Here is a 22,913-nt window from a genome sequence, read left to right as displayed (position 1 = left end):
TGGGTTTGAGATGGTAATTTAGGTAATAAATTTGGGTTTAAAGAGAGATTAATTCTTTAATAAAAAAACAATATGAGTGAATATAATAAGTTGGGTATAGAAAGAGGTTAGATGAGTTCGAATAAAATTTGTGAATTGTATTACTGTTCTTTGGATGCAACGAGGGGACTGAAATGTAATTGTGGAGAGGCAAAGGGAAAGAAAGATTCTATTGCCTCCTGAGGAGTTATTTTTGCACACTTTATTATCTCTCATGAATTCATACACAGGTTTATTTCCCGTCTTTGAATCAAATAACTAAAGGAGAATTAAAAGGCCCAAATAAGTACGGTGGAGCAGAAGAAAAAAGATGTACAGAAATCAGTTTTCTGAACGCCAAATTGTAGGCGGAGGCTATTGTCGTTGTCTTTGGAAAATAAACTTAATGATAAGGAAACAGTAAGTGCTATATAGGGATTTTATTTGAAAACTTGGTAGTTACTCCACACCCCATGGTACGTCGAGGCTATTGTGTTGCCTTTGAAAAAAGATTAGACAGATTAGGAAGAAAAAGTAAGGGTTTATTTTAAGACCTAAAGTAATTTAGTCCACCTGCCAACCAACTAATGATACTAGTGAGAATATTTAAAAATTTGTGCAATAATACAGGGTCCATGAGCTCTTTTAACCTCTTCAATTTTTATAATATATATATTTTTTAATGAAGGATAAGAAAAGTGATAATTACATATTCTTTTTCTCTGCATAATACCCTTTTTAGTTCTATAATTGGTTATTGTTGTTTGATTTATTCGATATGATGGCTAGAAGTAAAGAGAGATGTGCAAAGCCAACATAATAATACAACCACACAATTAGAATAACTCGTCAAATACATCACAACGAGAAGGTAAAGAAAAAGGAAAGAAAATCGTATTAACGTCTGCTTGCAGAGCATCAATGGCTAACTCAGAGTTGCAAAACGCATCTCAATGACTTGCCTTCAATGAGCAACTGAAAGGCATCGTTTATCTTCTCAAATGGAAGCTCATGCGTTATGAACTTGTCCAAACCTACAACCTGAAAAGCACAAAATCAACAAAACTTGTTTAGATATGGAAATTAATTACTACGGGTAACGTTATCTCGTGATTCATATGTTTATGTCATTAGATTGTGAATTTGAATCACACATTCGGACAAGAATATCTTATTGAACATGGTTTTATTTCATAGTCGACAAAAACATTTGATGTTGTTGGACATTGAACTAAAAGAGGTTGAGATTAGTGGAATTCGACTAACCCCACGCATGCACTGTTTAGCGAAATGAGGGAGTTGGGACTTCCCTTTGAAGCCTCCAAACACAGACCCAATAATTCCTCGACCATTAAACAACTCCATTGGATGGAAAGGGAGCGTTGTTGGGGCTGCATGAATTCCCAGTATCACAGTAAACCCCCAACCCTGCAATAAGTAAGAGAACATTATATCATAATTTTGTTTAAAAGAAATTGAAAAACATATAGAATATAGAGTAGTTATTAAGTACCTCATGTGTGGACAGAAAGGCCTCCCGAAGAACATCCAAGTTGCCTACACACTCAAAGCTATAGTCCACCCCTCCATCTGTAATTTCTCTTATCCTCTGCAACCATGTCAATAAAATGAAATTTTCTATCATTACACAAATCATGATCTTGTAGTAAGATAGTAAGTATGTCGTGGAATATGCTAGTAGATATTTATCTTGCGATTATTGACATTGAATAAGTGTGTGGTGCTAGCATTCTTTAATATGATTGCATGCCTCATATAATTATATTGCGTTCCATGTTCATTAATAGAATAACGTAATAGCATTGCATCATGACATCAACAATTATGACAACGTCGCCAATTTTCTAGTTTCCCCCAAGTTTCTAGTTGGGAACTTAGGTGTATACATTAATGTAAAAGTACTGACCTCATGCACTGGCTTTCCAGGTTCGGTTGGGTTTATGAAATTTGTGACTCCCATTTCTTGACCTATAAAGTTGACGCGAAAAATTAATGTATATAAAGTACGTGACTCCCACGAGATAACGATTAAACATTCAGTTAGAAATCAAAGATAAGTGTTAATTAAAAACTAATTACAATTAGACGTTAGATTAAATATAAACTAGAACCTTTGATGAATTTATCGGGGTTAATGTCAACACCAATAATTTTAGATGCTCCTCTGACTCTTGCTCCTTCAGCGACCTGATCCGGATTGCAAGCCACATTTAGTTGAGTAATTTGGGGATTAAGAAACCCCAGTTGAGCATGAAATTAAGGAACAATTAAATTAAATATTATAAAGCAAAATAATTCAAATATAGTTTAAGTTCACATTCGTGTTAATTTAGTAGTAAATATTGGGTTAAGCATCGATATATTTTGTACAAGTCAATACCTGGTGAATCGTGTATGTTGAAAAATAACTGGTGAACATACAACTAATCTGAGAATTTGACTTCACATTTCCTTCTTTTTAAAGTGAAAAAAGTGTATTTACTAACACCTAAAAAATCATCATTAAGCAAACTCTCGGCAACTCAACAAAAAGGTTAAGAAACTCACAGCAAGTCCCACGGATCCTAAACCGAAAATGGCGACAGTTGAGGCAGGTTGCACATTAGCAGTATTCCATGCAGCACCGACTCCTATATCATATTTCATGGAAATAGAATATTTAATAAAAGATTAAATACCTAAATAAAGCGTGAGCTATTATTAACATTATAAGACCTTGTTTGATAGGGAGGATTATGACTATTCATTGTAAGGATATTTTAAAGAAAAAATAGATGGTAAATTCTTGATTTTAAGGTGATGGTTACTCATAATGAGATCCCTGCTAGTCCCCATAAAAATAATAAGATTAAAAGGGACACTATTTTCAAGTAAGTACTTCAATATTCGTTTGTAAATAAAATTAACAAAACATTAATGTTTCAAGTTGATAGATTTTTTTATATTGTTTTTTACAATAACACCATCCTTCGTTCAAAATTATTTTAATGGCTCTCTTGATGTTCGAGCGTTCAAAATTATTTTAATGGCTCTCTTGATGTTCGAGAATTACTCATATGTCACAAAGTATACTATTATTATACCATCTCATTTTAATAAGATATATGAAATCCTTAAGAGTAATGCTAAGGAGATTAAATTTGGAAACTAAAATTACAAACTAAATGATGTATCATCAATATAAATGAGCACATCAATCAACGCTTAACTAATAAACCAATCATCAACTTTCATGTACTTTAGTTTCCAAAATTGAGTATTCCTAGCATTACTTAATCCCTAAAAAAGAGGATGAATCCAATTATAGCCGCCACATCAAAATTGGGTGCAAAAAACCAACAAAACTAACATAACTATATACAAATTTATGTTCACATGACGCGGTAATAAGAAATTGCTATTTGATGGTGCCATGACAAAAAAATAAGTCATATACGTATGATTGACCAAAGACCCTGAATTTGAGATCACACATGAAAAAATAAAAAAAAATAATGTTAGGAAGATTAAATTTATAAATTAAATTTGCAAATTAAATGATGTGTCACCAATAAAAAATAAGTAAGTTAATCAATACTTAAATAATAATCTAATTATTAACAACCATATATAATTTAGTTTACAAAATTTAATTTATTTTAAAAATCTCAAAGTAGAATGTAACGTGTGGTTGATGGCAATGGACAAGTTGATCTTAAAATAGACCCCTAGATTATTATAAATTATAACCAAAAAGATTAAACACGCACACTGATTTTTTTTTTTTTTTGGTCAAAAGCAAGCACTGACTGATGCAACACATTTGATGCATGACTTACCAGTTGAAACACCACAACTTAGCAAGGTCATCTTCTTCATAGGAGCCTCACGGTCGATCTTGACAACACAAGCAGATTCAAGCACTGTATACTCACTGAAAGTTGAAGTGTTGAGAAAATGGTAGATTGCCTTTCCATCTTTGGTCGAAAACCTACTTTTTCCATCGTTAGTCATCACCTTCTTAAATCCGTTCACTCCAGAGTTGCTGCAAATATTGGTTTTCTCAGACTTGCAACACTTGCACTCGCCACACTCTCCGTTGAAAATTGGTACCACATGGTCCCCTTCTTTTATGTCCATCACACCTTCACCCACACTCTCAACAATTCTGTTCATTTCCCAACAAATAGAAATAGATTAACTTGAGGGGTTTAATTCTAAAAAGGGTAAGACTAATAGTTTGATTGATATTTTGATCGATATTTAGTTGATATTGTTATCTATAAGGTCAGCGTTATATGTACTGTAAATTTTTGTTAGACATGACTTACCCGGAAGCTTCATGGCCTAATATTCGAGGAAAGGCTCGTTGAGCTTCATTCTATAAAAAATAACAAGAAAGATTAGCTTAAATATACTAGTGTGTGTGTGTGTGTGTGTGTATCGATTTAGCGACATATTTATATATTATATATACATACATCTCCTTTCCAAGCACTAAGATCAGTATGGCAGATTGAGGTGAAGAGGATCTTGATTCGAACCTCCAATTTTTGAGGTGGATCGACTTGAACTTGTTCCATGACAAAAGGTTCTCCTGGAACCCAGACAACAGCAGCTTCACCACCACAAACACATGTAAGTTTTAGTGTTTTATATAATGGACATAAAAGAATGAGAAAATATGAATATTTCTTGTACAAAATGAATCCATTACCTTTGCAAGTGATGACCTTTCCGGCTGTACTGTAATCGGTTGGTTTGGAGAAACCATTGATAGCTTTTTGGTGGTGGTTCTCCATCTTGATCTTGATATTTTTTTCGTGTGTGGTTGGTCTTATAACCTGATCAATGTGTGTGTGTGTGTATCTATGTCAGGATTTGGGTAGGGTTGGACTCTGCAACCGCAAGGATAGCTTTACATTTAAGGGAACTATTTCAAAAGGTAGTTTATAAAATTGGACCTATTTCAAATTTTCCCTACATTTAATGGGGTGGCAAAGTTGATGCATGCGTATGAATCAGAATGACATGTATACATAGTAGGTGGGATTATCTGTCATTGCCTTTTGTATGTAAAAATACAAACACCAATAAATAAACAAATAAATAACTAATGAAAATAATTTTAAAATTTTAAATTTTAAAGATAAGGACAAAATAAAGAGTAAAGTGAATAGTACCAGGATTGACTTTTTAATGTAAAAATATGGGTTTTCGTTAAAATTAATAGTATCAGGAGCTTTTCGTTAAAGTTCTCATAAATAAAAGGAAGCTAAGTCGGGTGAGTAATGGTAAGGAGGCCAGTTTTTTAGATTAAATTTGTAAATTATATGATGTGTCACCAATAAAAAATAAACACGTTAATCAATACATAAGTAATAATTTAATCGTAATAATCACATCATATGATTTATGACATTTGGTCTAAATAGTTAGTCTCTAGCATTGCTCAAGACGTATATATTTAATTAGTCGGTTATTTTGTAGTTTTTGATTTTGCAAAATAACGAAAAGTTAAAGTGTCTCAAATTTGACTGTCACTCGATTAAAACCGTGTATTAGCAAAAAAAAAAAAAAAAAAAAACAAACAAACAAATAGGATCATGCTATGAAATTGGTCCCTAGCTTGCTAGGCTTGGTGTGATGCCATTGGAATATACTTGTTCAATGCTGGCGGCACCCAAAGGCACTTTTGGCTCTCCAGTTTAACATCAATCATTCAATATATATGTATATATATTGACTAAATTACATTTACATTTACATTAAACATATGTTGACTTCCACTAAAACTGTGTATCAACTAACGAACCACATTTCGTAACGAGATTTGAAACCTTCGAAAAAGGATCTTATACATTTACATATTTGATAAATTATTAGTCAATGATCGGCGGCTGGTTGCGTGCGTGAGATGCAAACTTCAGGACGGCAAAAATCTAAGCATAGAACCATTTTTATTCATAAATTAGAAACCTAACCAAAGCAATATATACAAATCCTGCCGTGTCAAGCTCGCCACAATTTTATAAGGTCATCAAGATTTCCATTATTTGGTTAAAATTGAGTTTGATGCTCATATTATAAACAATTTATGAATTTATTTAATAATCATTTCGGTTTTAGTTTTTAGTTTTTATTTTTTGTGTTAGTGACAGAGAGGAAACACACAAAAAAAAAAAAAAAAAAAAAGAGATGAAGAAGAGCAACAAAAGGTTGGCTGAAGAGATGAAGAAATGTATATGGAAAGCCACACAATAGAAAACCAAAAACTATTTTGACTAGTTTTTTTTTCATCCGTTTTCTTACTTTTCCCCCTCTTCTCGGTCTCTTTGATTCCTTCTTCTATATACTCGTCTACTATAGCAAGCACAAAAAATAAAAATTGTTACCAATGAACCCTAAATATATATTTTTTTTTTAACAAACTAAATAGGTTTAAAGTTTTTAATTCGTTGCGTTCGTGAAATACACAATAAAATGCAACAAAGATAGACATTAATTTGTTCAAACATTTTGGTCTCCATATTTGAATACCATCCACCTTCCAAATGGCCAAGTGGACTCCACAACATTATTATTCAAAGTCGACGAAAAGGAAATTGAAGTTCAACAACCAAGATTATCTCTGCACAAAAACATGGAAAGTGTCCAAAAGTAGGGTGTGGACGATGAATGAAATGGACCGGAGAAGATGCATGGGCCCATGCTCGATCCATCCATTAAATAAAAATGTCCATGCACTTGCCTTCAACTATTGTTTGGCTCTTTCCCATCTCTCTTCCGCAGACACATGGCAATGGCTGTGGCAATTATTGGAAACATATGTTACCCTATCACGTACGCACTTGGACCGTCTTGAACTAATGCTTAACCCACCACTACGGGCTGATCCAGTAATTGATGATAAATTTTAGATTCGTATTTCATACGGTATGTTCTAAGTTCAATTTCTACTCTTGATGAATCATACGATGGTGATTAGAGGAAAATTGAAATACTTCAACGAGCCTTCTCGATCTCCGAAAAAGTGGATTACCATGACGAAACCACCGACTTATCTATTTTTGAAAAAATAGAAATAAACAAAACTTAATACTCAACCACATCAATTAATGTATATTGGTCTACACGCGGGGTCTCATTGTGGTATGGTTCGTAAACGCATGCAAATTCGGATATAAAAACACCAAACACATAAACAATTAAACAAAATTTACGGTAAATGTAGGTGGCAGCGAGTGCATGCAGGAGCACATGGCGGGTCAGCTAAGAAAGGATCACTTATTGCAAATGGGAACGTTCTAGTTTCTTTCGTCAATCTCAATCTCACAGCCAGTGGCCACTGCATCTTTCCATGGCAAATTTTGTTTTTTGGGTAATTTGGCAATGGATCAAAGTTTACTTTTCATCTCCTAACATTTAGCGGGATGATTCATCAGAAAAAAAATGGGAAAAAGGAGAAGGATATTTACCAACATTGGAAAATCACTCCAAAAATAGAACGACGTTTATACAACACAAGTTTATTGCCATGTGACTTGTTTTGTCTAGCTTGAAAAAAAAAAAAAAGTCAGCTTTATTGAAAATACATTAAGCGTTTTGAATAAAGAAAACTATTTATTTTGGAAGTTTGCAACGATCACAGTGGCGTGTAAACTTGGACGACAGTCACCACCAAAATGCAAAAGGGCATAAGGGGCTAGAAGGAACTTCATAGTCGCAGAGCTGAACGTGCGGAAGAAGAAATGTCATGAGTCATGACCGACTATCTGGAATGTTATTAGTCTAACTTAATTAATAAAAAATGGACAAAATAAACAAGAGTCCTTATCAAAAGCCATTCCGTTAGTCTAGTGAACAAATCCAATGTTAGTGATATATGTTATCTTGTATATGAGATATAGATGGGAAAACTTTGTATCCCAATAGGACTATGTAATCAAATGTATTTATACGATTGAATGAATGAAGGATAGCAAAGGCTTCTAAAAATCCGGTTTACCTGTTTTAGGTTTTTTACATAGTATCATTCCTATTTAGCGCCGCACATCCTGTGACCGGGGATGCAAATGCTCTTTAGCATCCACACCACTATCAGGGTCACAACTCAGTTGAATTGGGTAATGGTGATAATCTTAACATAACTTCCACTGCTACAATTCCAATTTTTTTTCGTAGTGTCTTTCTTGCTCTCTCATTACGTAAAAATTTGTTTTATAGATAGATTTACATATGATAATAACGTTGCTATTTTTTTTGTCCTTCCTTTTATCGTATATTTCTTCAGGGCCTATGTAGAGATGGTCTATATCCGTTTTCGTTTTCATTTTCATCTCCTAAAGCTCTTGCTTCGTTATCTATTCCTTTTTTTCATTGTTCATTCTGATGTGTGGATGTCAATTGTTGATTCCGTTTCTAGTTATCATTACTATGTCCTTTTCATGGATGATTTATCTCACCTTTGGTGAGAATCGAACCTAAGATCTCTCACTTACATATGAAGAGGAATACCACTAAACCGTAGTACTAAGTAGCAAACGATTTGAAGATTTGAATTTGTTAGAAATGACGTTCAAGCATCAAATCCCAATCTCAAGTTTGTTGTAAATTTTGATATTAGCTGAATATGATTAATTGGATCGTTACATGGGAGTTTTATGCAATACAAAGACTACGTACGATCCTAAATTAAAGCCTATACAAATTGTTTCCTAGTTTACATATTTGTACAGAATGGAAGGTGAATCAATATTAGTTGACTTTCCATGATACAAGGAAATTACCATAATAGAGAATCAACTGATTTTACTTTCCTTAACACTCTCCCTCAAGTTGGAATGTATGTCAATGATTCCCAATTTGCCAAGTAAAGTAGTGAATTGCGTAAAGCTTAATGACTTTGTGAAGATGTCGGCTGGCTGTTGTGATGTAGATATATGATGACACGCTTGGCCCTGATATTCCCTGAACATCAGGGTAGGCACGTGCTGGCCGACACCCGAAAGTGACGAAGCCATACTAATATGCATGAGAACCAATAATATAAATAAGACTTATAAATTTAAATATAATGAGTATGCAATTTAGGAACTTGTTTAGAACATACAACTAACTAGAACACTAGAAAGAAATAATATAATATTGAATGAGCAAAGGAATGGGTCCTACACCGAGAGGACTCAAAGACCCTGATGCGGAAATGCCTTGACGCCGGGATTGTACGCCTCAAATCTAAGTCCTGAGGGGGCGCAAAACAAACATGAGTCGACCAAGTTGATATATACATAATACTGAAACAATTATTCAACGTACTAACCCCCAAAGTTTTATGGAAAATCAATAGTATAATATGTAATAGGTTTTTCCGAAAACCCTAGCATGCCATAAAACCTTTCATAAAACATATATCGTATATAATGTGCTAACTAGTGGTATCATAATCGTCCCGTAGGCCCCTACATCACTCGACCCGTAAGCTAATATAAGTATCATACGACTCGTGGGCCCTTACATCACCTGACCCGTAGGCCAATATAAATATATTCTAACCCGTAGGCCTCTACTTACCCAACCCGTAGGCCAATATAAGTATCATACGACCCGTAGGCCCATACATCACTTGACCCGTAGGCTAATATAAATATCTTTCGCCCGAAGGCCCATATATGCTACAAAGAAGTGTAAAAACATGTTCATAAATAGTATATAGTCATCCATCATATAGACTAAAAAGAACATAAATTTGATAAAGTATGGTATTCCAAAATATTCTCAGTAAAGCATGATAATCATAAAGTGTAAATCTAGTTTACTCATAAAACGTAACCATTAAATCATGCTTTTCATGTGTGCATTTCTACTATTAAAACATGCATTTTAGAAGGGGTCCACTCACAGATACTTCGTCGTCGAAGAGCCATGCGAAATAGGAAGAACGAAATCGCCCCTAATAAACACATCTAAGCACATAAAGGTCCAATTAATAAAACTCTATCATAATGATTGAATTTCAGAAAACATACGTCAAAAACGGATTTAGGACGTCGAAAAACGTAAAGGGAGATCTCGGGTACCTACACGCACCGCGACACTCAGGGAAAAGTCTCCGGCGCCACTGTGGGTAGCGGTACGTGTGCTCCACACGCTGGCACTGACAGCCCTTCACTTGTGCTCACACGTAGGCCCATGTGCGGTCTGGGTTCCTAGGATCCGACTGGGTTGGGCCGGATCCGAGTCTGGGCTTAGGTTAGTGGGTTAGTAGCCCAACCCAAGGGTCTTGGGGTATGGGTCCAACGGGTTGGTACAACTGGGATTGGGCTTGAAAGCCTGGTCCAGGGTTAAAGGGTTTTGGGTTTAAAGCTCAACAGGCCGAAAGCCCGAGCTGGCGAGGCCCAAAGGCCCAATTCAAAAGGATTTGTGGTTTGGGTTAAATGGGGTTAAGGGTTGGGGTTTTTCAGTGGGCCGAAGCCCTTAGGTTTTTGGGCTAAAGGATTGGGCCAATGGACTTAGGTTGCTGAATTTGGGTTGGCTAACCCGGTTTCTTTAGGAACGAAGGCCGGAGCCTCTTGAGCTCTAGTTAGCGTCGACTTGTCAATTTAACCTACGATCGAACAACTAAGATGAAGATAGAGATGAGAAAGAGCGTTTGGTACCTGTCTCATACCGTGAAATGGCCAGAGATGGTTGGATTCTTGCTCGAAAGTCATGGGCTCGTTGGACTTGGGTTGAGTGCCCTCTGGGTGTCCCAGAGCTTCATAGAGATGAAGAGAGGGAGGGAAAGACCCAACACGGTAGGTGGTGCCGTCGATCGTCTTGTCTTGGGTGAGGGTGACGGTGAGTGTGTGTGTTGCTGGGAAAGGGGGAGGGAGGTTGAAATGAGAGAGAGAGATCCGAGAGTGAGAGAGTGAGAGTTGACTCAGGGAGAATGAAAGAAAGAGAATGTGAGGGAAAGCTGCCAAGTAGCAGTCGAAGAAGAGAGAGGGTGAGCCCCTTTTGGGCATACCAAATAAGGTCCAAATGCACATTTAAAAAAATCTTGTCGAAACCCAAAGTGAAAATACTAAAAAGCCTTTCTATTCCGTAAATTTTGGAATGGGTTGTCACATGTGAGTCGTCTTGATCATTCCGTTTTGAACTTTCCTCGTACAAGATGACATTCAATCTCTATATGCTTTGTTCACTTGTGAAAGACTGGGTTTGAAGCAATATGGCTGCTTGATTATCACAATATAACTTGACATGATAAGGATGTTTGATGCCCAAATCCTGCAATTTTGCAACAAGTAACAACATGGATCATTATTCGGCTTCCGCACTTAATCGTGCTATCGTGTTTTGCTTCTTAGTTTTCCATGAAACTAGTGATTGCCCAAAGAAGATGCAATATCTAGTAATAGATCTTTGAGTGCCACGACATTGAGCCCGATCCACATCACAAAAGGCATTTAGTTGGATTGGATTAGCAGCAAAAAGTAAAATTCCTTGGTCTGGCGTGCGTTTCATATAGTGCAAGACAGGATAAGTGGCTTCCATGTGTGGAACTCTTGGCGAGTCCATGAATTGGCTTAGGATATGGACTACATATACCATATTAGGATGTGTGATGGTTAAGTAAATGAGCCGCCCAACGAGCCTTTGATATAAAGAAGGATCACTAATATAATCACCATCAGTTTTATTGAGAGAAATTTTGTTCCATAGGGAAGTGAGCTAGCTTCGCACCCAAATATCCAGCATCCTTAACGATTTCAAGAACATATTTCCATTGAGAGATTGCAATGCCCTCATTAGATCGAGCCACCTCTATGCCGAAGAAGTACTTTAATTGGCCAAGATCATTCAACTTAAATTGTTTCTACATAAACAACTTAATGTCTTCAATATTTTGTAGATTATTACCTGCCAAAATAACATCGTTTACATAAACAAGAAGAGCAGTGAATCTACCACCTCTGGATCGGACGAACAATGAATAATCCGCTTGGATTGTTGATAACCAGCTTGTTTAAGGGACTGAGAAAGCTTGATAAATGATGAACTATTAACAAGAAGTTTGCTTGAGTGTGTACAATGATTTGTGAAGTTTACATACTCTTGTCTCCCCCTTTCATCCAAATCGAGAAGGGATAGACATGTACACATCTTCTTTAAGGTCACCATGCAAGAAGGCAATGTTTACATCAAGTTGATGAAGATGCCAATGTTGGTTACAGGCAATGGCCAAAAGAAAACAAACAGTAACATGTTTTGCAACTGGTGCAAAAGTTTTGCAGTAATCCAAGCCTTCAATTTGGCTATAACCCTTGGCAACCAAGCGAGCCTTATAACATTCAATGGTCCTGTCAGGATTGAATTTGATCTTGTACACCCATTTGCATCCAACTAGTTTCTGTCTTGGAGGTAATGGTTGAAGGGACCAGGTTCTATTTGCTTTAAGGCCAACCAACTCTTGTTGCATGGCAGCACGCCATTTAGGATCACATGCTGCTTGTGAATATGAACAAGGCTCATTTTCAACTGAAATGGAAGTAGTGAAAGCATGATATGTGGGTGATAACCTGATTATATGAAAGCACATTACATAATGGATAAGTAATACAAGTAGTTCCAGCCAACGTCGAGTTAGATGAGGGAGGAGTCCATGAAGGGACGAACACACCAACATGATACTCACAAAGATACCAGGTACCTGTGTACCACATCTTGGGCGGGAGCTCAGATTTGGTGCACCAGGTGTTGTTGGTGGCAGAGAAGAAGACATGAGAGAAGTAAGGGCAATAGAAGAACGTGGAGATGAGGGTGCCTCATAAGTGTCATGGGTTCCAAATAGGGCGATTTATGATATGAAGCCTTCCTTATTTATGTGGTGGATGTTGCTAACGGCTGCCAAATAGGACAATTTATAATATGAACGATTATCATTATAAACACAAAATTATATAAATTGCCAACGAACAATTTTGAATTTTTTTTAATAGGAGTTCCTACTCATACTTGAGTAGCAAGTATTGTTCAACAATAACCCAAACCATGCCAGTCAGTTCAAAGAAACATTCCATGATGGAAAATAAAAACAAAGACATGAATAAATATAATTGACCACGTGCTTATATCAAACTCCCTCAAAATAAATAAATAAATAAAATAAAGACATAATTAAATATAACTGACAGCGGGCTTTGATGCATTATGAGCGCATAAGATTCCACGAAACATCAACTTTGTGGTGGAAAATTGGAAATTGATTTATACATCTGAGCTAAAGATTGCATAATATATAGCATGCCATGCCTAATTGTTCCCATAGAAAAGCAAAATCCAAATGCGACCAATTTGTCTGCCCTGAATTTCCGTAGTTTCCCACTCTATTTCTTTCCGCCTTCTTGTTAAAGGGCTCTTCGGATCATTTTCATCAAATTCACCAAATTCTCTTTTTTTTTTAGTCATTGAATCAAATTTCAAAAGTCCGGATGAATGGATTTAATGGATTTGATGGAAGGGATCTGGATATGATCACTTTCCGCCTTCTTGAGGCAGTAAGAGACAAAAAGAATGGTAGCTACCCTTATTTTTAAAGGAAAACTAATGAAAAAGGCTTGAAAACTTTGAGTTTTAATGATAAGGACAAAATAAAGAGTAAATTGAATAGTACCAAAATTAACTTTTTAATGTAAAAATATGATTTTTCGTTAAAATGAACAGTATAGTAGGCTTTTCGTTAAAGCTCCTTATTTTTAAAGGCATATTCACATACGGGAGGACTAGTCAAATTGCCACTTTCACTTTAAACAACGAGTGAATGATGAGATTCCTAGCTAAGGGTTTTGTTCTTTACCAATTTTTTCTGTACTGGCGCGTAAATTTCATCGGGGTTCCTTAGTTTTTCTTTACCATTTTTGATAAAGAGAAAGTGAAAAAGATGGTTAATGGAATTATTGACCCAAAAACAATAAGGTATTTTCATTTATGCTCACATTTTTATCTTTTTATACACTGCTTATTTATACTACATATTAATAAAACACTCAACTTTAACCAAAAGTTAAGAAGGATACTATTAACAACCTTTCATGCATAATTAGAAGAAAATATCAGAAAGAAAAGTATAGCCATTAAAGTAATTTTGCACAAAAATTAATAAAAGTAACCCACATTTTTTATCTGTCTCTTACGTTTCTCTCCAACTTTTTTCTCTTTCATATTAAACTTTTTTTTTATATATAAATTTTTATATTTATACACTTAATAAATGGACTCCATCTAGTTTTTCTTACTTGAGTTTTACAATCTAGTTAAAAATAAACAAAAATGTACAAAAGAAAAACAAGAGTGCATAACACTTCTTATTCAAAGAATGGACCAGTATATAGATCCTAAACTACCAACTATTTCCATTTTACAACCATTTCCTGCATCACCGGACCATATAAAACACACATTATATACGCTTTCTGACCACACTACACTTGTGGCCTTCTTTTGTCACACTACTTTTTCTTTTTGTATATCCTTTTGTTTACTTGTTTTTTTTATTCTCTGTTTAGTTGAGGAAAGCTCCGAAGAAGTATCCACCGACGAATAAATCAATAATCCCTCTCTCTCTCTCCATAACTTTCCCTCTCTTTTATCCCTCCAAGCAACCCACTAGGCATAAGCTGTCTCTAAGTTAAAGTTATAACTACAGCAAGAGCAACAAAGGTTTTAGTAGGGATTTTTAATAAATGGGCAATTGCTTGTTTGGAGGTTTGGGAGATGCAGATGGGGTAGTCCAAGTGACAACATCAAATGGTGGGATAATGGAGTTTTATGTGCCAATCACAGTAGGCTCCATCACCAAGGAATTTCCAGGCCATGGAATATTCAGAAGCCATGACCTATTTTGGAAACCGCTCTCCAACCATGATGATCTTCTGGCAGGACAAAGTTACTATCTTCTCCCTCTCAACAGCCAAAGTGGTCGTCACTTGGGCAGCGCCCAGATTGTGAGGGAAGGACATGTTAGGTCAAGCAGCATACCAACTTGTTCACTTGCTGCGCCCTACAGAATGTCGCTTGATTACCAAGGAATGATGAAGAGGTCTTACACTGAGGCGTTTTCGAAGTACAACAACGTCAGTTTTTGGAAGGTGAAGCTGGTGATCAGTCCAGAGCAGCTGTTGGAGATTTTGGCTCAAGAGGGTCGGACTCAGGAGTTGATTGAGAGTGTGAGGACTGTGGCTAAATGTGGGAGTGGTGGTTCGGTTTCGGGTTTGGGATTTTCCGATCAGTGGAGCCTCTCGAGTAGTAGTAGAAATGCTTCATCTAAGAAAGATGGAATATTGCTAGACATTTAGTTGGAATCATAGCAATAGTATTGTTCTTATATATAATTCCAGTTTGTGTTATACAGTCTTATGTTTTTCTCTTGTATCATGATGTTAAATTGTTAATGAAGATCTTTAGATTTTGAATTAGCATACCAATGACCCTTTTATTGGTGATTTTGGTTTTGGTACTGTTGAAATCAATTAGATTATGTCAGTCATATATTATAGATAGTGGATTAGTTCTCTCTTTTATGCATGATGATGTTAATTAAATTGCTAATGAAGATGCTTAGAGTCTTGTAACAGATACAGGAAATGTTGTATGAAAGAGGACATTGGGATACCCCGCCTGCGTCTGGGCTTAATTTCCTTTTCCTAAGCTTTGTGACAAGGCATTTAGGACTTCTTTTTGGTCCATCTTACATTTCAATTTAGAAGTTCCAACTTGATTTGATTATGGGGATGGACTAGGATGGTAATTAGGTTTTCTTTGTTTTTCTTCTATGTCACCGATAAAACAATAGCGAAGTTTAATGAGTTATTACAGATGCAGTTAGTCAAGTTAACTACTGTATTTGCATCAAAATTTGAACTCTTCTTCTCGTGAGTTAATTTTATGTAAATTATCCATTATTTGTAACAAATAAAAGTTTAACCTCTATATATATATTTTTTTAGCAGAATTGAACTTGCCTTGTGTTTGAGTGGAGAAAATACACTCAGAATTCTACCAAAGTCATAACTCAAATTGTCAAGTAATGATTCCCCCTTATAAGGGTTCACAATCAATTTTTTTGGTCAAACTATAGATTTGTTAAATTAGATGTTAGATTAGGTAGCTGACGGGATTCGAACCCATGCCATGGTATAAGGACAACATTCCTCTCTACTACTGTGGTAAAGGACCACTTGCATGAGTTCATAATCATTTAAGTAAGAGAAATTCTACTTTAAAAAAGAGAGAAATTTGAATATTATAAAGGATTTGTCTACAATCCTTAATTAAGAAACTTGAATATAACAAGGGACTTGTCTATAATACTTACATGTATTTAATACAATCATCATCTCAACGGTACGATGATAATTATATTAAATACATATGTTCACATTAATAAGATGATGATTGTACTAAATCCATATAAGTATTGTAGTCAACACCTATTATAAGGACTTGTCTAAAATACTTATATATACATATCATTTCAACGAGAACACCTTACATGGCACTAGTATGCTGTAACGTGGAGTCCCATGGAGTGCCATGACAATGAAACAAAGACAGGTAGACAAAAAACTTACATGACACTAGTACACTATCATGTGGCACCCTATGACAATAAAACAAGGATATGTGGACAAAAAACTTACACATGTCTAAGTTTCATTGGTATAAGGCGCCGCAGTTTCAACAAGAGATGGATTGCCCTAATGGATAGGTCCTTCCTCTTGGGTTCAAACTACTCACTCTCGATAGTTTAGATGAATTTAATGTAGATTATATTATTGTTTGTCAAAAAAGAAAAAAATTAAAAAAAAACCATTTCTAAATTTTCAAGACAATGAGAGGTTTAGGAAATAAAAACCTACAACCATGCATCGATCGCCTCACTACTCTTTTTTTTTTTTTTTTTTTTTTTTTTTTTGAGAAACATAGTAAATTCGAAAACGTACATAGTTAAGGGTAGAATGCACAAATGAGCCTCGGTAAAAACTTTGCCCGTATTTTAACCTGGAGGACACTTAAAAGTTAACCATCCTCAATGGACACTTAAAAGTTTCAATGTATAACAATCAAGGTAAATCAACTTACTGGATCTTTCTTTAGTCAAGATGTCTTGAATTAGGTCTGGTGGATCCTAAAACGAGGACTGAGTTCCTAGGGTTTTTTGGTTTTCTGTTTGTATGTATTGGACTCAAAACTTTGAATAGGGCCTTTTTGCTTTGGGGATCCATATTTTAATTTTATGATTTAATTGTAATTGGGCTTCCATTTGTGTACATTTGTTTGTTTGTATTTTTTTTTCTTTTTCTGTAATGAGTTTGCCTTTTCCAAAAAAATTCTCAAATCGAGCTGCTCTTCCTCAGGAAATATGGCTTTCGAACTACATGTATTTCTCATATATGGACCCAACCATTCTCTCTCTTCACCCAACAATTTTTTGTTGTAACTTTTAAAATCCAACTTTCTATATATATCTTGATTTAATATCTATCGCTGATGATATTAACTTAAGAGAATTGTTATTAGTATTTTAAAATTTTTATTTTACATTTTAAATTTTTTATATTTAGAATAAAGCATACATTTATGAAGAATGCAAAATAAAATTTTGAGAATGTCAATAAATCCCTAACTTAATATACGTGACTTAATACCTTTGAGATTAAATTTTTCTTTGTAGTGTGTAAGTAAGAGAAGTTCTAGTAATTTTTGCACTAAGGCATTTAGATCTTTTCACTTCTTCAAATAGCATGTGTCATTTTTTTACACAAAGCTAAGACCATAATTGCCCTTGAAATTATATTTTGTATTTTTCATCATTAATTGCAAGAAAAAAAATCTTATCTTTAGTGTAATAAAATGACATGTGTCATTTGAAGAAGTAAAAAGATCTAAATACCAAAATTATTGCAAAGGTTGCTAGCACACTCCTTACCAACAGGATCCTCACCAGATCCTTTTGGTGGGGATCCTGTGGATCAATAAATTGTACCCGTTCATCATACATCGTGCAATCAGTTTTTATCAGGTACTGTTTGTATTTAATTTTAAATAAAAAAAATTTAAAATGATTTCTAACCGCACGATATACGATAAACATATATAATTCACGAATCTCTAGGATCCTCATAAAGAGGATCCGAATTCCACTCCTTATAAGTAATAGGAAGGGTCAAGAAGACTCTCAAAGTGAAATTCTCTATCTATAGACTATTTGTCACCTCACAGTTAACGTTAATTACCATCCTAACTTTATAAAATACTACGTTAAAAATATGAAGTGACAAAGAATCCATACAACATCTTACCTTTGAGAAAGTTTGTTTAACATTTTTTACAATAGAAAATGCCAAAAGACTTTGTCAAAAGCATATGGTGGGGCAATGGAATCGACAAAAGCGTGCATCACCTAATATGTAACGACATTAGCACAACTTTAACATGCCGATGGTTCAAGGTTGGAAATATAAAGTTATCAACCACGACGTGTCCAAATAAATTAGTAACCCTAGTCCCTACCTAACTTTGATAACGACAAATTATCCACTAACAGACGAACTATCCTTCATCTATCTGGATAAAAAAAAAAAAAAAAAATCAAGTTATCAACCACGAACCATCAAAGATATTTAGTCCTCAACCGATGACAGTGTTAAAAATTTTTCACCGAATAGACTAACTTAAATATTTAGATCTTTATAAACAAAGAAAATTGATACTATTAAGAAAATTTTCACAAGATGAGCCAAGAACTCTTGTTATTCAAACAAATTCAAACTTGTACATGTACAAAAAACGATGAGAAAAAAGATGTGAGAAAAAGAGATGGTTTGTAAACTATATTATATAATTAAACCGAAAGAATTTGAATCAGTGACTAAATATGTGGTGAATTACATTCGAAAATAAAAATTACATGTAAAATTTTGTTTCCTACTGAAAGCTACATGTGCAACAGCCCAGGGTAGCCCTTAATGTGGCCCCGTCCGTGTCCTCAACGTTCAGCTGCACGTGTAGCATGCAGGTTGGATGGAGTTGTAATAATTTGGGTTTCATATATCGACATATATAATTAGAGTGGATTTAAGTGAGAATAAAATGCGTTCCTGCATGCAAGCGGGTAATTAATTAGATCGATCATGGCATCATGCAATATAATCTTATGTCCAATGCAGTGCATGCGTGCACCTTCCGAACATAATTCGAAGTAGAATTATTTTATGAAATGACACCAAAAAGAAAAGGGATGAGTTGAAATTGAAAAAGAAATGTGGTTGGCCCCCAAAAAACCATTCTTGTTCTAATCATCAAGAGGTCCGATCATGTATGTATCAAATGCAATTATACTATTTCCTTTTGTTGATTGATTATGTTTCAAAAAGCTAATTATTTATTTTCTATCTTCAACCTGCGCATGTCCATTCACCTTTCGTCTACACCATTCATCAACTTCGAACGTTTTGATACATTATGGCCTGGTCTCCTCTAAAAGAGGGGAAAAAAAAAAAAGGTGAAAAATGTCATCAATCAGTTATAAGGCAGGGTTTTAAAGCTTATATCTTCACCCCATATCGCGATTATCAGTAAAATATCAGGAATATTAAATCAGCAGTATTATCGACGAAAATGATTTAATTACCGAAAATTTTACCTCGACAAACAATGAACTATGATTCAGCGGCGCTTCTGGTTCAGGCTTTGCGAATAAGGAGCCGCACAATTTTATTTTTTTTATTATTTATTTCTAGGGATGGTTTAATTCACACCCCACCAATTTATGAAACCACCCCCCACACATTAATAAAATTCATACAAATTGCAGTTTTACAGCACCTCTAGCGAGCCTTGAACTGCCCTTGCAATTGGATTCAATTGCCTTTGGACCCACAACCGTGCTCCACGGGCTGAAAAAGTGGAGGCAAGGGGGGCCCATGTGAAGCCCGGCCTTTTGCAACCACGTGGTGTAAGTTATTGTCTTTACCCTTGTCTTTTTTCATTTCAAACGAATGGACTTACACAAAGACAATTACCATTTAGAGTGAATATTGAGCAAAACGAGTTCCTAGATTTCATACAAAAGCCAAAATTTTAAGCAAAAACCCAAGCAACCAACTTCAAGTTTTTGTCAAACTTCAAACAATATCACCAATCAAACGCCTCCACTCCACAACATTCTTTCAAATCAATAAACTTGTTTACACACCAAAACCCAAGTCAACAAACAGAGTTCAACACAACATATAGATGCCATTGGTTATTTATATATATATTTTTTTTTTAAGCAAGCCATTGGTTAACTTAACATATATACCAAATAAAACCATCGTGATCATTTTAAGGGTGGTGCTACGGTGGTTGGCTGCCGGTAAGGGCATTGGTTGGTGCAATTTTCTTTCTTTTTTTTTCATTGAACAAATAAGGGTAAAAGAGGAAGTTTAATTGGGTAAAAAAACAAAGGATGTGGGGTGTTAATAAAACCAACTTTTTTTAATCTATAACCAAAACACGTGTTTTGATTAGTTGAATAGTGAGTATAGAATTCTTTGCAGTTGTTAGAACTAAAAAGGTGTAACGTATAAGATGCATGTACGTAAACAAGAAATCAATATAATCTTTTTCAACTGTTTTAAGATAATACTTAGGTACTCATTAGTGAATACTCATATTTTAATTTTGATTAATGAACACGTGCTATTTTTTATTGTGTCATATCAAAAAGTGAGTAAATAAACTATTCACTAGTGAATACCTATGCCCATTATCTTTTTTAATAGAAAGGTCTGTGTTTTCGATTTGGTTAATTTAGTCCTCGTGTTTGTCTACGTTAGCTAATTAAGGACATTTCATTCAATCTTTTTTACAAAATTCATAAGAAAAATTATATGAGATATAATTACTTTATCTCTTTCAGGAAAATGAAAATCAATGAAAAATAACACCTATAAGAGATAAAACTTCTAATCTGAAAAATGATTAAGATTGTGACATTGAAAAGAGAGGGGGTAATGTTAGGGAGGAGGTTGGGGAGTTTGGAGGAGAATAATTTTGCTTTTAATTTGATTTTTAAATATTTTAAATCAAATAAATAATTTCATAAATAAGTTTATAATAATTTATAAATTTTTTTACAGAAATTAGATGAAAATGTCTTTAATTGGCTAACGGAGATAAACACAAGAACCAAGTTGGCGAAATTGAAAACATAGGGACTAAATTAGCCCAATGACTAAACACATGGACCATTTTAACATTTAAGCCTAATAGAATATCAATATGGTATTTTCTTTCATTTATTGTAGCTATGATATACTTATTCTTCACCCTAATTATATATTGTCAATTCTTTGTTTCCTCCCTTAACAGAACACTAGCTTCTTATTGATCGTGTTAATTTCATATACATGCTACGTAATTTTTATACAAAATATGTTCTTAAAATATTCATCGATATCTTCTTAAATTATCAATATTTTCGTAAAAATCAATATTTAAAACCTTGGTCATAGCCTCATAGGTGCTAGAAAGCAATACTTTAAGCTGATTTTTAGTTGGCTGTGAAAAACAATGGTACCAAGCATGCGACATGCATTCACAATGTCCCCTTGTAAAATGCATGTCCTAATAAGATGAAATGGCGTTGTCAAGAAATGTGTCAGTGCAACATTAGCCTTCCAGAAACGTTTAATCTTTTTTTTTGTTTTTTTGTTTTTTTGTTTTTTTTTGTTTTTTTTTTGTTTTTTTCTGAATTATGCTCAAATTAAAACGTGCGGAACTTGACATCTCTTTCATATTGTATAGATTTTTTTTTTGTTTGACGAGATATTGTATATTTAGAGACTTGTTTGTGTAATTTGACATCAAACTGAAAATCAACATTGTGTTTGGACGAGGAAATTTTAGATTATTTAGGAATTTCAAATTGACGGAACTTTATTTTCTAGAATTTGTGAATTTTCTTGTTTGGATAACCTAGAAAAACAATGAAATTTGAATAAGAAAATTTTAAACTCTCACTTATAGAAATGACACCTATTTTACATGAAATTTAAACTTGGAAATTAGAGGTTCCAAATTCAGATTTTTTTCTTCCACGTAGAAATTTTGATTTTTTTTATATTTATGAATCCAAATAAGGGAATTGGTGCATGTTAATTTATACATTCTGATTTTTATTCAAATTCCAAGTCTATTTCTCTCATCCAAACGTAGTGTAAGTGACTTCTAGTAAGGATTTTTTTTTTTTTTTTTTTTGGTGAAATGTGGTATGAACTTATACACCTTTTTCAATTTGTCACATAAAATAAAATTTTAAGCAATTTGTCATATCAACATTTTGAAATCATTAATTTGTTATTTCATCCTAACTCCGACAAGTTTTCCATCTAAAATAAGTCATGTGCGAAACACATGACTTGTGTTCATGGTTATTTTGGACTTTTGACATCCTTTTTACAAGTTTTTTACTTCTCTTTAGTACAGACTCTTAAATTTTCGCTAGTTAGACAACGTGTTGTGTTTGCTTGAAACCTTAAGTTGAACTTTGAGAATTTAACGTGGCCGATCATCTTTAATTCAACACACAAAGAAGAGAATGAAGGTTGTTCCCTTTTTTTTTTTAAATGGAAAACCCTCATATCATTGTATCCCAAATCAGCCTCCTTTTTGTGTTTATGAAGAAACCCTAGAAATTTTTTTGTCGAATATATGGAACTTATTAGGACGGGAGGGAGGTGTTGAAATGCCAAAATAACCTTGAACACAAGTTCATGTGCAAGACCCATAACTTATTTTAGATGGAAAATGTAACAGAGTAAGGGTGAGACAACAAATTAATGATTTTGATAGTTAATATGATAACT

The 22,913-nt window shown here is 34.4% G+C and overlaps 2 protein-coding genes across 2 annotated transcripts; one reads left to right on the top strand and one right to left on the bottom strand.

Annotated features, from left to right (window-relative positions):
• Positions 1-768: 768 nt before the first annotated feature.
• On the bottom strand, positions 769-4,920 carry LOC137711348 (alcohol dehydrogenase-like 4). The gene is made up of 10 exons (XM_068450575.1): positions 4,736-4,920; positions 4,500-4,636; positions 4,350-4,399; positions 3,858-4,186; positions 2,587-2,669; positions 2,151-2,226; positions 1,946-2,007; positions 1,532-1,627; positions 1,285-1,446; positions 769-1,059 (listed from the first exon to the last, which is right to left on the bottom strand). The coding sequence occupies exons 1-10, from the start codon at positions 4,818-4,820 to the stop codon at positions 949-951; spliced, it is 1,191 nt and encodes a 396-aa protein (XP_068306676.1). The 5' UTR covers positions 4,821-4,920; the 3' UTR covers positions 769-948.
• Positions 4,921-14,659: 9,739 nt separating this feature from the next.
• LOC137709786 (uncharacterized) lies at positions 14,660-15,432 on the top strand. Its single transcript, XM_068448770.1, has one exon. It carries the CDS (start codon positions 14,745-14,747, stop codon positions 15,354-15,356), a length of 612 nt encoding a protein of 203 aa, XP_068304871.1. The 5' UTR covers positions 14,660-14,744; the 3' UTR covers positions 15,357-15,432.
• Positions 15,433-22,913: the final 7,481 nt, after the last annotated feature.

The sequence above is a fragment of the Pyrus communis genome, chromosome 12 (genome assembly GCF_963583255.1).
Source record: "Pyrus communis chromosome 12, drPyrComm1.1, whole genome shotgun sequence".
Classification (NCBI taxonomy): domain Eukaryota; kingdom Viridiplantae; phylum Streptophyta; class Magnoliopsida; order Rosales; family Rosaceae; genus Pyrus; species Pyrus communis.
The sequence above is the reverse complement of the archived record's forward strand: the minus strand, read 5'-3'. Positions and strand labels throughout refer to the sequence as shown.